This window comes from Rhea pennata, chromosome 2 (genome assembly GCF_028389875.1).
Source record: "Rhea pennata isolate bPtePen1 chromosome 2, bPtePen1.pri, whole genome shotgun sequence".
NCBI lineage: Eukaryota > Metazoa > Chordata > Aves > Rheiformes > Rheidae > Rhea > Rhea pennata.
In genome coordinates, this window is record NC_084664.1 from 60,116,683 (window position 1) to 60,132,099 (window position 15,417).

At 38.1% G+C, this 15,417-nt stretch overlaps 1 protein-coding gene across 1 annotated transcript in view; it reads left to right on the forward strand.

The window, feature by feature from the left end:
• CNTNAP2 (contactin associated protein 2) overlaps positions 1-15,417 on the forward strand; it is a 1,099,877-nt gene that overhangs the window by 766,418 nt on the left and 318,042 nt on the right. Inside the window, exon 13 of the mRNA XM_062569605.1 lies at positions 6,185-6,385. Within this exon, the coding sequence (XP_062425589.1) occupies positions 6,185-6,385 (201 nt within the window). The remainder of the gene's footprint in view (positions 1-6,184; positions 6,386-15,417) is intronic.

A 15,417-nucleotide genomic window follows, 5' to 3' on the forward strand; every position in this document is an offset into this window, starting at 1 on the left:
CAGTCATTCCCCCCCCCCCCCCGCCCCCCTAACCCCCCTGAAGGTATGAGTGATCTTTATACTGTTTCCTTGAGATACTCTTGACATCAGCTTTATGTATGCAACTGTGTCAAATGGTTTGAAATCGTCTTTAATGATCCAAATAAGATATCTTTTGGCTACCACTTCAGTAACATCCGTTAAAGCTTTTGGTCATTTCTTTCCACTGCTTCTCATTAAGCATCCAGTTTACTGCATATTAGTTTAAAATCTTTCAAATCATAGTATCATCCAACATTATGGTAAGTTCACAAAATCAATAGGGCTTTTTCTCTTGCTGAACTGCTATGAATGACTGCATAACTATAAGGAAAGGTGTGCTGTTTCTTTGTCTTGGTTATTAGAAGTTAAAATATCCAATTTGTAGTAGGTAATTAATCTTCAGGTCTAATTATTATTTTGATGAATAAATGATGAAAGGAACAATAGAAAGAGGAAAAAAAACCTGCAGGAATGGCTGAAATATGTTTTGAAATTGGTCCCATTCCTATTTAAATATGTATTAAGAAACTCACCAATTTCAGTAGAATTTGGTCCATGAGAACATTATTTACTCTTTTTGCTTCTGGATATTGAGCTTTTCTGAATCTAAAACCTATTTGCAGCAGTAGTAAAATTAGAGCAATATAGTTTGTATTATCACAGTAACTTTATGGTGGAATTGACATTTGCAAATCTTGGGCAGGATTGTCAAAAGCTCATTAACTTCACTGGAACTTCCATTTTTTGTTTATAAACCAGCTGCAGCTCCTTTGCACTCCCTCAGTAGAATGAGTTTTAAACTGCTATATATGGTTTTAAACATATATTATGACATATATGTACACAGAGACGGGGGGAATTTAGGAGAGAGGAAAGAGCAGTGCACATTACTTGTATACTACATTGCTGTTCTTGTGCTTTTTTTTTTTTTTTAAGTTACATGTTCTTATTGGAAAATAAAATCGGATATCTCATATTGCTCTGTCCTCAGAACAGATGATTACTGCTATAATTTTTATCCTCCCTAGAAGGCAGTGCATTTCTGAGTGGGCTGTCTTGTATAGTTTCTTGAGTCATTTGTAGTGTAGCACATTGCAGTAATCTAATTTGTAGTGACAAATGCACTGATGATGGTGTAAAAAATCACTATGTCCAGTAAAGAGGCAGCTATCCCCAGGCTGACACGTGGGATGGAAAGGCATTCCTAAAAGTTGTCTAATAGTAGTTAGAAATCGAATAGGGCTTGTAGGCATCAATTCTTAACAAGAAACGGAAAGCACCCTGCGGCAGATGAAGCTGGATATAATTTTCATTGCATCTTGAAGTGGCCTCCCCTGTCTGTCATAGATATTGCCCTACATTTATATTTACTGAGCTTCCAGTTGACAATCCCATCTTACCAAATGCTGAATATGCACTGCTAGTTTGAAAAAGAGACAGATAAACAACATACAGATAGGAATTATCAGCAGTGCAGGATGGTCATCAATGTAAACCACGTATCCTCATTAGTCTTCCTGCAAATGGATGTGTGCCAAACAGGAAGAGGCTTGAATAAAACTCTTGGCAACCAGCAGTGCTTTGGGGTAAAGGGCAGCTAGCCACCGTTGTGCCTAGTGATCAAGAAGGAAAGACAGCCAGCTGGAAGAAACACTCTCAGCTTGAGGGCTAAAATTTCACCTATGACTGACAGTAAGAAAGCACGAGGAGTCTGTATGGACATATGGATCTATACCTATGGATTTGTAAATAATGAGAGTTTTCAAAGAAATATGAAATATTTTATAATCTTGTTTTCTTAACACCATCTTCTTTGAGGCTTCAACTTGAAGTGTGGTTTAGTATGATGAATGTCATCATGCCGGATGGTATTTATTGAGACTACCAGCTGAATTTTGGATCTCTAAGATGCATCCATCAAAAAAGATGGTGATTTATTTAACCCTAGAGAGAATTGCTTTCTGAGAAAGGAAACTAATTTCCTGATTTCCTGAGACAAATTTTAATAAAGCAATATCTCAAGAAGATAAGTCCATTAATGGAAAAAAGGTAAAACCCAATAACTCTAAACTAAAAAGAAAAAAAAATAAAAATCATACCTGTAGAACGCATTCATTATGTTTTCCAAAGCTTAATTTCTAAAGTTTTTCATTATGAAAGTCTAAGGTTCTTTGGTCATTTGAAGCAGTCTCTGAAACAAATAGTTGAAGATGAATTTGGAGTGAGCCTTGATGTAAAACACGAATGGTTTGAAAGTGCTGGCTTTCAAATGTTTGTACTCTAGATCACCAGGAATGCTTTAGAAAATAGATGCGTTTAGAATAACCTCTGACCCTACTAAATTTTCTATTAAATATATTGTTCTCCCTGACAAACCCACTTGTAACTTTTCCCCATTGTGTGGTTGAGGTCACTGTCCCATGTTACATAACACTTGAGCTTGTTATCAACAAATTGTTTATCAGAATAAATCAAATCAAAACCCAAAGCTTTGCTTTGTTTTTTTTTTAATTTTTCTTTCTTCTGTGCTAGCAACTTAGTGGCTGCACATGCTGTTTTACTGTAGTCCTAAATGAGCCATTGTACTGAGTTTTGGAGGCAGCAAATACTGGCTTACATCGCTTAGATACACCCTTATTGACCTCCCATCATTTTCTGGACAGCAGGAAGAGATTGAGTGGCTTTTCTATGCATATATCTATAAATATAAGCATAAAATCAATAACGATTCATAAAAGGGTGCAGCAAACTGTTTCAGTAGTACTTTGCTTGTATTGCAACACAGAGATACTCAGGTGGTTCAGGGGATGCATTTGGCTGAATCGGCTCTGTCCTCCATGGGCCGAGAGCAGCACTTTGACCAACGCATACGCAACTTCTTATTCAGAGAGTGGGGAAGTAAATTAACCCAGTTAAAAATCCATAGAAAATTCAGGTAAGGCAAGTTCAGCCACACAGAGGCTACAGTGGCATACTGCCAGAAATTTTAACAAGGAGTCATCTTTTCAAAAAGTGATCAGGGTCTTTTGCACGTATGTCCATGTGCATGCCTTGTTCTGTTTGTGTGGTGCTCCTTTTTCTAAATGTTTCTTCTGTTCACATGAGATGTTTTGCCCTGCTTATGTAAAGGAAGCTTGTACGCATTCAAGGGTACGTTTCTGTCCTCTTTAGTCCAGTGGGACATAGTAGAGCCTGAGCCTGCCGGGAAGTGTCTGTGCTGCGTTGTCTGGAAGCTGGTATGAGAAAGGAGCCCCCTTTGGGGATGTACCGCCCCATGCAGCTTCTGTTGCTAATGGCACTGCTGTGGCTTTCTCCAGATGAGTCTAGGAGCCTCTCCAGGCTGAGAAAGCTAAATTGAGGCAGTGTGCCTACAGTGTTAGTAAGACGCATAGTAAGACAGAGCTCTTATATGTAAGGTGCTTTCTGCAAAATTGAGACGTTCCTGTCAGTGAATATATAACTTAGTTCAATCCCTTCCTCAAAAATAAAACTACAATAGAATTCCATCCCAGGCTTTCAACAAAACTGTGTTGTAGTCTATGTATAACTTGGTAGGTGATAGCTGTAATCTTTTCTCAGCACTTTGGAGTGTAATTAAAACAATACAGAAATAAAGATTTCTTTTCTTTCTCTGCCACTGCCCCCCCCCCCCCTTTTTTTTCCCCTAAGTGGAAGAATAGTATGGTTTCATATGGAGCTTTGGACAAAAGTTATGAATATTAAAACAATAAGCATCTTGCACCACCTGCCAAATTTCATCTCATTTGGCTAGCGATGTGCACTCCTGTGGAGGATCCGTCTGCTTTGCTTACCTTATCTCTGAATGTTCGATTAGCAAGGCTTTCACCAGATCAGTTGCAAACACATGATGACTTCACGTGATTCCATGTAATCAAAAATAGTCAGACATAGTATGGTAAAAATGAAGACTGGAAAAAAATTAGGAATTCAGAGTCCTGATGATAAGAATAATCATAGCATGGAAAGACAACTTTACTGTGGGACATACCCAAAACTCTTTAATGCATGTAAAAATACTTCTGTGAACTTGGTGAAGAAGTACTGAAGCCCTTTTGAGTATGCCCTAGTTTATCATTTAATTAGAATATTGAAGTGCAGTATTTGGCTGTAAATTTTGGGATAAGGCAGAGACTCCCATTAAGAGGGATGAGATTTGCACAGATGAATTGAAAGCATACCGCTATGCGCTACCTCTTTGGTCTCTCGCTACTGTAAGACACATCTGTTAGGTGAATTAGTATTCTTTGAAACTGCCAGATGATCTCCCTGGAGAATGAAGTCCGCGTTTGTGATAGATACGGCAAAGGTAGCAGCATGACAGGTTTTCCTCTGTGTGCCTCTGAAAGGACAACTGTGGTCAATAGTTCTGTTCCACAGAAACAGGTGAACTGTCTGGGGCCGCCACATGGGTGGCTCATCCAGGAAGCTGAAGTCTTATGTAAGCCAATTCAAGGCACTGGGTAGATGCTTAACAAATTTCTTAACCTTTGCCTTAAAGTTCAGAGCTGCTTATTACAAATAAAAGGCATGTTTCTTTGCCTTGGCTTTCAGTAGTAGAAGCGTATAGAACAGCAGAAAGAAATAAATAATTAAAAAATGCCCATAAAAATGTGAGAGAATACTCAGCAATGAGTATTACTGACAAAAACCTGATGTACTTCTAGGAATCTCTAAGATAATGTGCTAAGGCATCTGTGGAACAGAAGAGAATGGTCTGAGTTTTTATTTACTGTCAGTCCCTAGTACTAGCATGGAGGAGGTTTGTCCTACTTGACATGGACACAATGAACTAGCAAGTCTCAGCTGTGACAGTGTTTTTAAACTGTTGACTAATCAGCTTGAGTTAAACAGTATGTTCTTTACATCTAAGCCATAGAATAGTGCTTATGCAGGAAGACAGCATCATTCATGCTAACTGAATCTTCATAGTTTGGGTCTAAAAACCTATGTCTCTTTCAGATATTTGTGTTTTTTTTTTTTTTTTTCCTGTGAAATGCCAATCTGAGAAAAGATAATGAATGGTTTAGTGCAATAAAATTTCCGTGTTCCCTTTTTTGTATTTTCTTTCAAAACTGTATTTCAGCTTCCACAAATCTTCCAACCAGAGGGATGCATTGTTTCATTATTATGATATCTCACTGTAAATCTCTTCTGATAACTACCAACAGAGGGATCATAGTAACACTTTTTCTAGGGACATGCTATTCAGTAGTTTAAAGCAGTATAACAAATACAGTCTCTGTTCTGCAGTAGATGTTTATGCTCCTTTTGAATGATGTTAAGCTGTGGGAAGGGATGAGATTCAGCCTATCCTGCTTTATTTCTCATCACCAAAAACTAGAGAATCTTTCCACCTTCCTCTTTGCTTTTTCACACCTATACTGAAGCTTTTGTATTTCCATTGTCTCCTACTTCTATTATGTCTTTTTCTTAAGATCCATACTAGAACTGCAAGTCAGCCATCATGGGGTCATACAGCACTTCCTTTGTAAAATACTAAGTTTCAATGAACAGTGTTTTGGCTTTACCCAGGGGGACAGCGTTGGATCAGTAAAAATTTACAAAAGCCAGAGCTCTAGTGTTTATTAATTAAAACAGTGTTTTAGTATTAAACGTTAAATGATGTAATCACGTTAGAATTTGGTGTATCTCTAATACTACAATATCACAAGGCGCTTTTGCTCTGTAGCCCACAGCAACTTACCACACACAGTGAATTTTCTTTACAGGGAGCCCTTAAATCTTTTAGCACCTATCTTTTGTCCTTTTCATTGATTTCTGATTAAAGCTAAGCCACCTTACTTCCACAAGTCACTATTACTGTTGTTTGTTTAAGGGAGTCTCCTTACAGAAGCAGTGGATACTGTCCCTTACAAAGCAAGCAGCATTTTGATTATCAAAACCACAAAAGAAATCGGTTTCATCTTTTCAGCCGTTTGTGGAAAGTTGCTTTAGTAAATGTTTTTAGCAGATGTTGCCTCATGATGACTGTATACATGCATGCCCTTTTTCCCCACCCCTCACTTCCAAGTTATATTGCAGAATGCTTTCAACATTTGTCAAAGGCCAAGTTTTATTTTAATTTATTTCTGGTGTCTTCTGCTTATTTCTGTCTTGTCTTCCCCCCAACCCTTCCTTTCAGAGGATAAAGTATGGACAACTGTGTATCACGACTTGCAAATGCAGACTTCTGTGGGAGGCAACAGCCCAGAGAAATTATCTGTTCTGCAGCTCAACTACAGTGCAACTATGGACCAGATTTCTGCCATCACCAGTAGCGCTGAGTACTGCGAGCAGTTTATCTCCTATTCTTGCAAGATGTCCCGGCTGCTGAACACACCAGGTAGGATGAGAATGGCATATCAATTAAATACAGCGTTAAAGAAGTTTAGCATTATCTAAACCATTTGGCAGGTGTTGCAGTTAGATCACTCAGTGAATGCATTTTCTTGTTCTCCTTCCTTAAAGTTCAGAAAGAGGTAAATATATGAAAATACAGAAGATTTTTTTTTCTTGGGAAATTTTGTCTGCTTGATTAATATGGAAACAAATGCTGCAGTGTTACAGATCTATATGTTTACTCTCAGATTTGATGCTCTTTAAAACAAGAGGTTTTGGGTAGACAGGATGACTTTGAAAGTTTGAGTGACAGAGATTTTGAAAAATTGCTTTGGATCCTTGCGTATCTGTGTCTGTGGTCATATGTTACAGTTATTGGGAGCACTGGCTGAATGAGGGTTGAAGGATTTGTCTCTGAAACAGTTGCTTAAGCACAGAGCATTTGTGGGTATCTGTTGCCTTACACACTGTAGAGGTTGGTGTGTTAAGTAATGTGGTTGCATCAGAAAGGTGATGTGCTAATACCACACAGATTCACTGCAGTTTTCTTCTGTTTTGTGTAACTCTCCTGGATGAGAACAGTTCTAGTTTGTTGAGAAGGCACATTCAGCATAGTCTTACTTGTAACTGATAAAAACAAAAGTATTAGTTGTTGCTGAAGATTGTCTACAGAATCAATAAAGCAGTATATAAGACAGGAATTCATTTTAGAAATCTTTTTAATATGCAGTTAAAATACTTTATATATGAAAATACTTTATGTATGCTCTAATTGCGTGTGGTAACATTCAGTGTTAAATAACTCTTTGATAGTACTTAAATAAGACTGAAGTATAAGTGGAAGCCTATAACACATTTGTGTGATTGCAAAATGAATTCATTTTGATTGGCACAATTAAAACATGTTTCAGAGGAAAGTAATGGCTGGATACTTACAGTGATATTCTTTACTTTTAGCTGCTTGCCCTCATGAATTCATTTTGGTATATTTGCTTATGGTGGAGTAGATAAGAGTTCATTTAGCATGTGTGTGCATCTTATCCCTATTTCCATAAGTATTCCATTAGTTAATAGATACTGTATTGCTTATTATTCCTCTCCCTCCTCCTTGCTGTTTTTGAACTATTTCTAATGCATGGTTTGTCTCTGTTATTATTTTGCTTAATTTAGCATAGCAGACTCTGCATAGAGGAAAGTCATCTTTCCTTTCTTGGTACTTAATATATAGGATCCTGAATCGTGTTCATAACTAGAAGTATTAAGATTAGATTCTGCTGACAATACAAGCATTCTGATTGCATGTGCTTCAAAAGAATAATATATGGAGACATCTTTGGGCAAGTATTTAGAAGGCAAGTTTATCTGGGCACGTGAGCTGGAAATAGCGTTCATTTAAAAACATTCTTCCAGATTGAAAAGAATAATTAGGCAACACACAGAAAATAACCTATTAATTTCTTCCAGGAACTAAAAAAACAGAACAATCAATTCCAAATCTTTGCATTTTTTTTTTCAGGAATTTGGAGATGTATTTTGCAGGTACTTATTTCTCCACATTTTTAGTTTTTTTATAGAACAGAAGAAAGTCTCTTAAACTCTTTACAACTCAATTTCTCGGTCCGGAAAGTGATTTTTTCTTATGAGAGGCTTTTTTTTTCCTGTAAGTGGGAGAAAGAAACAAGAAATGCAGATCATCTTAATATGGAGAGTAACAGAGTGTCACATGGCACTGTTTGAATAACACCACTAGTGGTTTGTACACATAGTACAGCAGTGATTTACTTGTAGGTAGAGCAGAGACCAATGCGTTTTCTCTTCAAAGGTGTCTCTCCTTGGCTTTAGTCTGTGATTTCTAAGCTAAGGAACCAACTTTTCCTTCATCTTTCTCCGTCTCTTTTCTTCTGGAGGATTGCCTTATTTGCTAGATATATTTTGATACCTTATTCAAATCAGAGCATAGCTCCAAGTGATGAAAGCTCCACAGAGCTTTCTGTATTAATCATTTCAGTGTGGTACCAACAGGAAGAAATGAAGAAAAGAAAAAAAGAGATTTTGTATTGCTCAGGAGGTGGTATCCTAGTTGTATTGATGGCAGTAGCACAACCCTACAGCCTTCATGGAAGCAGGAACAGCATTTGTGGCCTTGATCACAGAGGCTTTTCTAGGTGAGAACTTTCTTTACATCTTTCAGGTGAAGAAACCATTTAGAGTATATTGGTTCTCCAGTACTTTTAAGTTGTATCAAAGGAGATAGCACAAGAATTCAACTCTTTCACCTTTTTGCCTCTCGAGGATTGCTTGATTTTACAATGTGATTCCTTCTTATGGAGAAGCTGCTCAGTTAACGTAATTTAAACCAAGTCAGAGTTGAAGCAGTTTATTGATTTATTAATGATACGTAATAAACTGGCCATCAGTGAACTCTACCTTTTGCTGCTTTTAGATATGCATTTCCTGACAAAATGATAAAAGTAATATGTGTTTTGTTGCTAGCAATAACTTAAATAGATGGTTTTCTATGACTAGAGGGAGAATGTAGCACAATGTTGTAGTTGAGAAAAGCCTTCATATTAATAAAAATGTCTTGTGGGGTTTATTTGGCCGCAGGCACAGTGGTCAAAGAATTCTCATTGTCAAGCGCTTTGAGAGCAACACAGAGACGGCAGTCTCCACGAACTAAGCATTTGCATTCATTTGTTGTGAGCTTTTGACTTGAGGCTCTATTCCTCCACATCCATGTCTTTTTCTCTGAATCATGTGTTCCTCCCTTGTGCATGTACATCCCCCTTAGTAGATTAAATATTGCAAACACTAAGGATTGGGAAAGCTCTTACAGGTTGCAATGCCGTTGCCTTTTCGTTGTTCTGAGGGAAACTAGTAATAACAAAATATGTTCCATGCTAATTAAATCACAAGAGACTTATCAAAACATTTGGGGAGAACCTGAATCCCATGAGACCATGAGGCAATTCAGCTTGGAAAGGATCTTAGCGAGTCATCTAGTCTAATTTCATGCTCAAAGCAGATGAGCCATAGCTCTCTAGCAGAAAGTAAAGCCTATCTGGAAGTGAGATAGATCTTTGGTTTTGTTTTTTAACCTAATATATTCCAAATTACATTCAAACCAAGGGCCTATTTCAAAGGCTTAACAGAAGATCAGAAAAACAAAATTTATCAAGATATTCGGGTAGCTTTCTGAAGAGAGCACAAAGCCAGACACTGGTACTGAAAATGACCCATGTTCTTATCACAGATAGTAAGCAATAAAACTGTAGGTACACTATGAACTTCTAGGGGGAGCCATTTTCAAACTGAGAGCCCACAGTGGATGCAATTTCTGCTGCATTTGCTGCATGCCATGAATTAACTAAATACTGAGAAGTGTGTTCAGGTCCCCACTCTGGTACAGATTTCCTCTGTGACTTCAAGAATATATTTTTTTCTGTTTTATTTTCAGTTCAGTTAACATGTAGTTAATGCTTATTTTTCTCTGTGTTGTCTATTTAGATAAGACTTTTTAAATACAAAATAGGCAGTTATTAGCATGACAGAGGCTCGATCTTGGCAATGCAAGTAATTATTATTGTAAATACGTGAATGAAATCATAAGCTCATGGACCATAATTCCAGCTTAATAGTAGTGTGTACATATATGTAAATTTGCAACAGAATAAACACCAGTTTTTTTTTGTTTTGCTCTTTTAAATTTAAATTTCTATTATCTTCTCGTTTTCTTGGAAACTGATTTTGAACAGATGATATATTTAGTTCTGAGGATATACAGAAAGCTGACATTTCGTGAGTTCTTGATGCTCATGCACTGTTCAGTACGAGTAGGAGATTTTCCTCACTTTCCAACAGCAACCTGGAGGTGGAAGCATGTTCTTGTCCACTACTATACAACAGAGAAGTAGCCAAAGCAGGATACAGAATCACTTACATGTTCTGTAAGAGGAAACTTTGCTGCTTTTCTGTAAGAAGCATGGTGATATGCAGGACAGTGATACAGTATACTAATAAAATGCAGAACGTAGGCTATTAAAATTAGGTATTTTCATCCACTGTTGCCTTTTGACCTCCTAATAACACCTGTTTGTTGCTTTCTTGGTGTGAAGCCTTCCAGGGGCCCCTTATCTCAGCTTCTGAAATGCAGTGGGAAGAGCATATTGATTCTGTCATCCTTTCCATTGGCCTGGGAAGGGCCTGAAGGGAAGAAGGCTGCTGTGTTTAGAGTGTCTGTGAGTCTGTCATTTCTCAGAGCTGTAGGAGCTGTAACAAATAAGTATAGGAGTCTAGGAGCTGAAAGCGTAGATACAGAAAACAGCACAAGATCTGTTGGTGTTGTGTTCCAGTTTTATTTCTATTCACTGTGCAGGAAGAAAAGTGATGCCTGCAGGCAGCATATGAAAACCATAAAGCAAGAGTTACTACAATACATGAATTACTGTTTCATGCCTGTCCTCTTTGGAGGAAATGAGATGGCAGCATCAAGAATTCACAAGTATCTTTTTTAACAGATGGAACAGAAAACTTAATTTGATTGGTTTGCTTTAATTACAAAAAAGCAATTGTAATAACACTATTAAATAAGATTTATGGTAAACTGAGATAAAAACAAAGTTATATATGGCTATATGTATTTTATTTAAGGTAGGCATCCAAATAAGAACTCTGTCAAAATTTTCTCATCTCTAGAAGTTAACTGCATTAGAATGCTAGTTACAGATATTGTTCCTGTTTAACAGGAGTTTTTCAGAAGGAGCCCAACAAAGGAATGGGATTTTTGCTGTCCTGCGGTCATAAATGGAAACTGCTCCTAAACTTGCTCTGACCTCAACCTTCAATTCTTCATGCTCTTTCAGATAGGTTTTCACCTATCTTCTCCAACCTTAAGAAATTAATCAATTGACCCATTCTTTTATCATTGTTCTAGAAAAGCTGATGTCCTTCTAGTATTTTTTTTTCCAAGTACAAGGTTTTGGGGAACAAAATCCTCATCTACCACTATCATCTACGTTCTCATGTTCTAGAAGTGGAAAGCAGCAGCTTTTGAAGACTTTTCTCCGTAACTGTTGTCATGTTGCTATAGAACTGAAGCAGGTGGACTGTTTATTCACAGGTTGAATTAAGCCGTGGGTGGGCTTCTGGGCTCTTCCTTTTCGTGCAGAGGTCACCTTTACAGTCTGCTGTTCATACATTCTTCTCTCTCGTCTTCATTTCACTCTGCCCCTTTGCTCGTCTCGTAGTTGTTCCACTGAGATTTTTAGGTGTTAACACCCTCGAGCTTCTTATTTTCACTTTGACTCCCTAATACTTCTAGCTAGTGAGCTCGTTTTGCTAGTTTCTGAAATCAGTCTTTGATGTCATCTAGGAATCAGATGTAATCCAGTAGCACTGAGTGAAAAAAGCTACATTTTGTGTCGGTGTTTGATAGAAATAATTGTAGCTGCTAACAGCCCGGTGAATACTTGAAATTATGGAAAGCATAACTATAGTACTGTGAGCCCTAGTTCCTTTTTAAGAAGAAGTGGTGTGTTTGAGTTTTAGCCTTGCAGTTACAGCGGAATGTTCCAGAAGAGTTGTTTCTCATGCTCATTCTCTCCATAACTGCGCTCTGCCTATTGCAGGAGAAGATTCACTATCTTTGATTCCTTAAAAGGAGAAGGGAGGAAGGCAATCATTACTGCGCCCTCTATACTGAAGCCTGTTTTATAAAAACTATCTTCAAAACCATTTAAGGCTGTCGTTTCCACAGAGGTGAGTCCACAGCCATCGCGTCTTCATGAACCCAGTTCTTTCTGCGGAGGAGTCGTCCTTCTTGGTGAAGGACAGAGCCAGCTTAGTTTGTTAGTTCCTCAAAGAATAATGTAGCTGGGTGGTATGTTGTCCTGTGTACGAAGAATTGCGTGAGGAAGAATGTTTCACCCATCTACTAATGTATTTGCATCAATTTGAGATTTTTCCTTTTAAAATTCCTTTTTAAATGAAAACGCCCCCCTTTTTTTCCCCTTGCCTTTTCCTGACATGTATATACATCATGAACAACTGCATAAGGAGTCAGACTAAATGTATATAATAAAGTAGTACTGTCCAGCTGATAAAACACAAGAATCAAGAGACTGGGCTTTAACGTGTTGTGGACTTCTTGGCCTTTACTTTATTGCCATGTGTTGCCTTATAAAACAAAACTATTGAACTGTCACCGCAAAACAGTGCACTACAGGACTGCCTGCCCTGTTCTTACGGGCGAGATGGTACTGTTTCATTTCTTGTGGCAGCGCCTTTTACAGATTATCGTAAGGTTGAAGTTAGGGTTTCCTGAGTTCTCACCTGAGCTTTCCCAGCTGACTTGGCTGGGCCATTGGGCTGTCCCTTTTATTTTGTGTTTTACCTTTGGAAAGGCTTTAAGCGGTCTTTAGTTAATGTTCGGGATTTGAAAATATTAGAACCACTTTGTCAGCACTGTTCTTTCCTCTTGTTATTAACATCATCGGATCCCTCTGTCATACATATTTCATAGTATGTCATTCCATCAGATAAAATTCTGGGACATTGCAGAATTCATACAAACTTGAACAGATACAGTGGCATCACCAAAGTGTGTGGCAATTTGAGGTGTGAATGTCCGAAAATACATCTCTTCCTAGGAATACGGTTTTTTTCAGTATACTTGTGTATGCTCAATCCTGTTTTAAAATCAGTCTATTAAAATGTTTTTCTCTGTTATCTTTCAAGTTGAGTGTCTGAAACACTAACTTCTTTTCCCCTTTTCACATTGAAAATAACTTGACATTTGATTTTCCCTACTTTTTCTTCTTTTTCCTTGTAATGTTGCCCATTCTTTCCATGAATCCCCTTCAGAGATTTCATATTCTATCTGTTTGCTTTTGCAAACCTGAAAAGAGCCGAAGCATTAGATGGGATATGTAGGTGAATACATTTAATAATGTTAAAACAGTGTCTAGCTTAGACCAGCCTACACTTCCCAGGAGTGTATGAGGAGGAAATTTTACTGAAGGTTAAAAGAATTATGCAAAAATAGAGCGTATTTTAAATCTAGATAAATGTCATTATTGCTGCATTATGGGAGAGGGTTGTGCGTTGTTCCGTTGTGTTGTGTCCTTGTGTGTTTTTGGCAGAAGTGAAAGTACTTTTAGGGTTTTTTTTGTGGAAATTTGTCTGTATACCAATAGGAACTTATATAAAAGGAGATCACCTCCAGACCAGGTTCACTTCTTTAGAAAGAATTACTTCAATAAGGTAATTTTTGAATGTATCTTCTGAAATGCTGTGTTATAAGAGATCCTATTACCTGCTTAATATGAAGAAGTGAACACTTAATCTCTGATTTTTATTTAAGCTGGACATAGTTTACTAAAAAGGCATATGGATGATAACTAGTATTTTAAATTATTTTGTATTGAAAAAAAATGATGGATTTGATATTTAATTCTTGGAATAATGAATGGGAAAGCTATTTTACTTGATTAATAAGAATGGAAAAATCAGTGTTTTCTGAAAAAGTGAATTTGCAGATAAAAACAAAGAAAAACACTGTAAGGTGCTTCCTACATCCACTAGTAGACATTAAGGTTCAAATCTGGACATCTGTTGGAAGTGCAATGATGAAGATAGAGCCTTTGCAAGCTGCAGAAGACTGAAATACACACCAGCATTTCACAAGCAACATCTAAAGATTTCAAATCAGCTGTGAACTTAGCTGCTAAAGCATAATGTGTTTCAGTAAGCGGCAGCTGGTTAGTACACACTTCTATCTCAGTTATACAAGAAAAGATTTATTGCACTACTTTCTAATGCAAGCCTACCCCCATACTGCTTTGCAGAAGTAGCTGGCATGCTTTGGTAGTCAGTGTAGTCTCCGAAAACATGTGCTCCATAAGTAAAGTGGGTTTTCAAAGGCAGCTTAGAATCATAGAATCACAGAATCAGTAAGGTTGGAAGGGACCTGTGGAGATCATCTAGCCCAACCCCCCTGCTCAGCATGTTAGAGCATGTTAGACAGGATCACATCCAGGCAGGCCTTGAAGATCTCCAGAGAAGGAGACTCCACAACCTCTGGGCAACCTGGTCCAGGGCTCCGTCACTCTCACAGGGAAGAAATTCCCCCTCACGTTCAGGCGGAACTGCCTGTGCATCAATTTCTGCCCATCGCCTCTTGTCCTGTCACATGGGACAACTGAAAAGAGTTTGTCCCCGTCCCCTTGACACCCTCCCTTCAGGTACTTGTACACATTGATAAGATCCCCCCTCAGTCTTCTCTTCCCCAGGCTGAAGAGGCCCAGCTCTCGCAGCCATTCCTCAGAGGGCAGGTGCTCCAGCCCTCTGATCATCTTCGTAGCCCTATGCTGGACTCTCTCCAGCAGCTCCATGTTTCTCTTGTACTGGGGAGCCCAGAACTGGACACAGGACTCAACGTGAGGCCTCTCCAGGGCTGAGTAGAGGGGCAGGATCACCTCCCTCCACCTGCTGGCAACACTCTGCACTTGCCCTTGTTGAACCTCATGAGGTTCCTCTCTGCCCAACTCTCCAGCCTGCCCAGGTCTCTCTGAATGGCAGCACAGACCTCTGGTGTATCAGCCACTCCTCCCAAACAGCTGCTATGATGGTGCTTTGTATAAACTGCAGATATGAAGTAAGTGCTTGTAACTTATGGCTCTTACTACCTCCCCATTTCACGATATATTTAATATCTGTCCAGCTATTTTTAAGAAATATTATCTACCAAAGCACTGATGTAGAATAGCTGTAAAGAATCTATTGCATCATCAAGTTTAAGAAGAATGTCTGAATTTTGAAACTTTACTATCTACTAAACCGAATGCTTCTCCCAACATATTAAGATTCAGTGTTTCTGCTTTCTGTTAACAACAGTCTATCTCAAAAGCTTTTTTTTTTCTTTCCCCTATAGTCATTTCTTTGTGTTGTATCTGTACTTGTGATTTTCTGATTTTCTCTATGCTTCTGTAAAAATTTAAATAGTATTTGCAGTGGTGTTACTCTTGAATGATGCAGAAG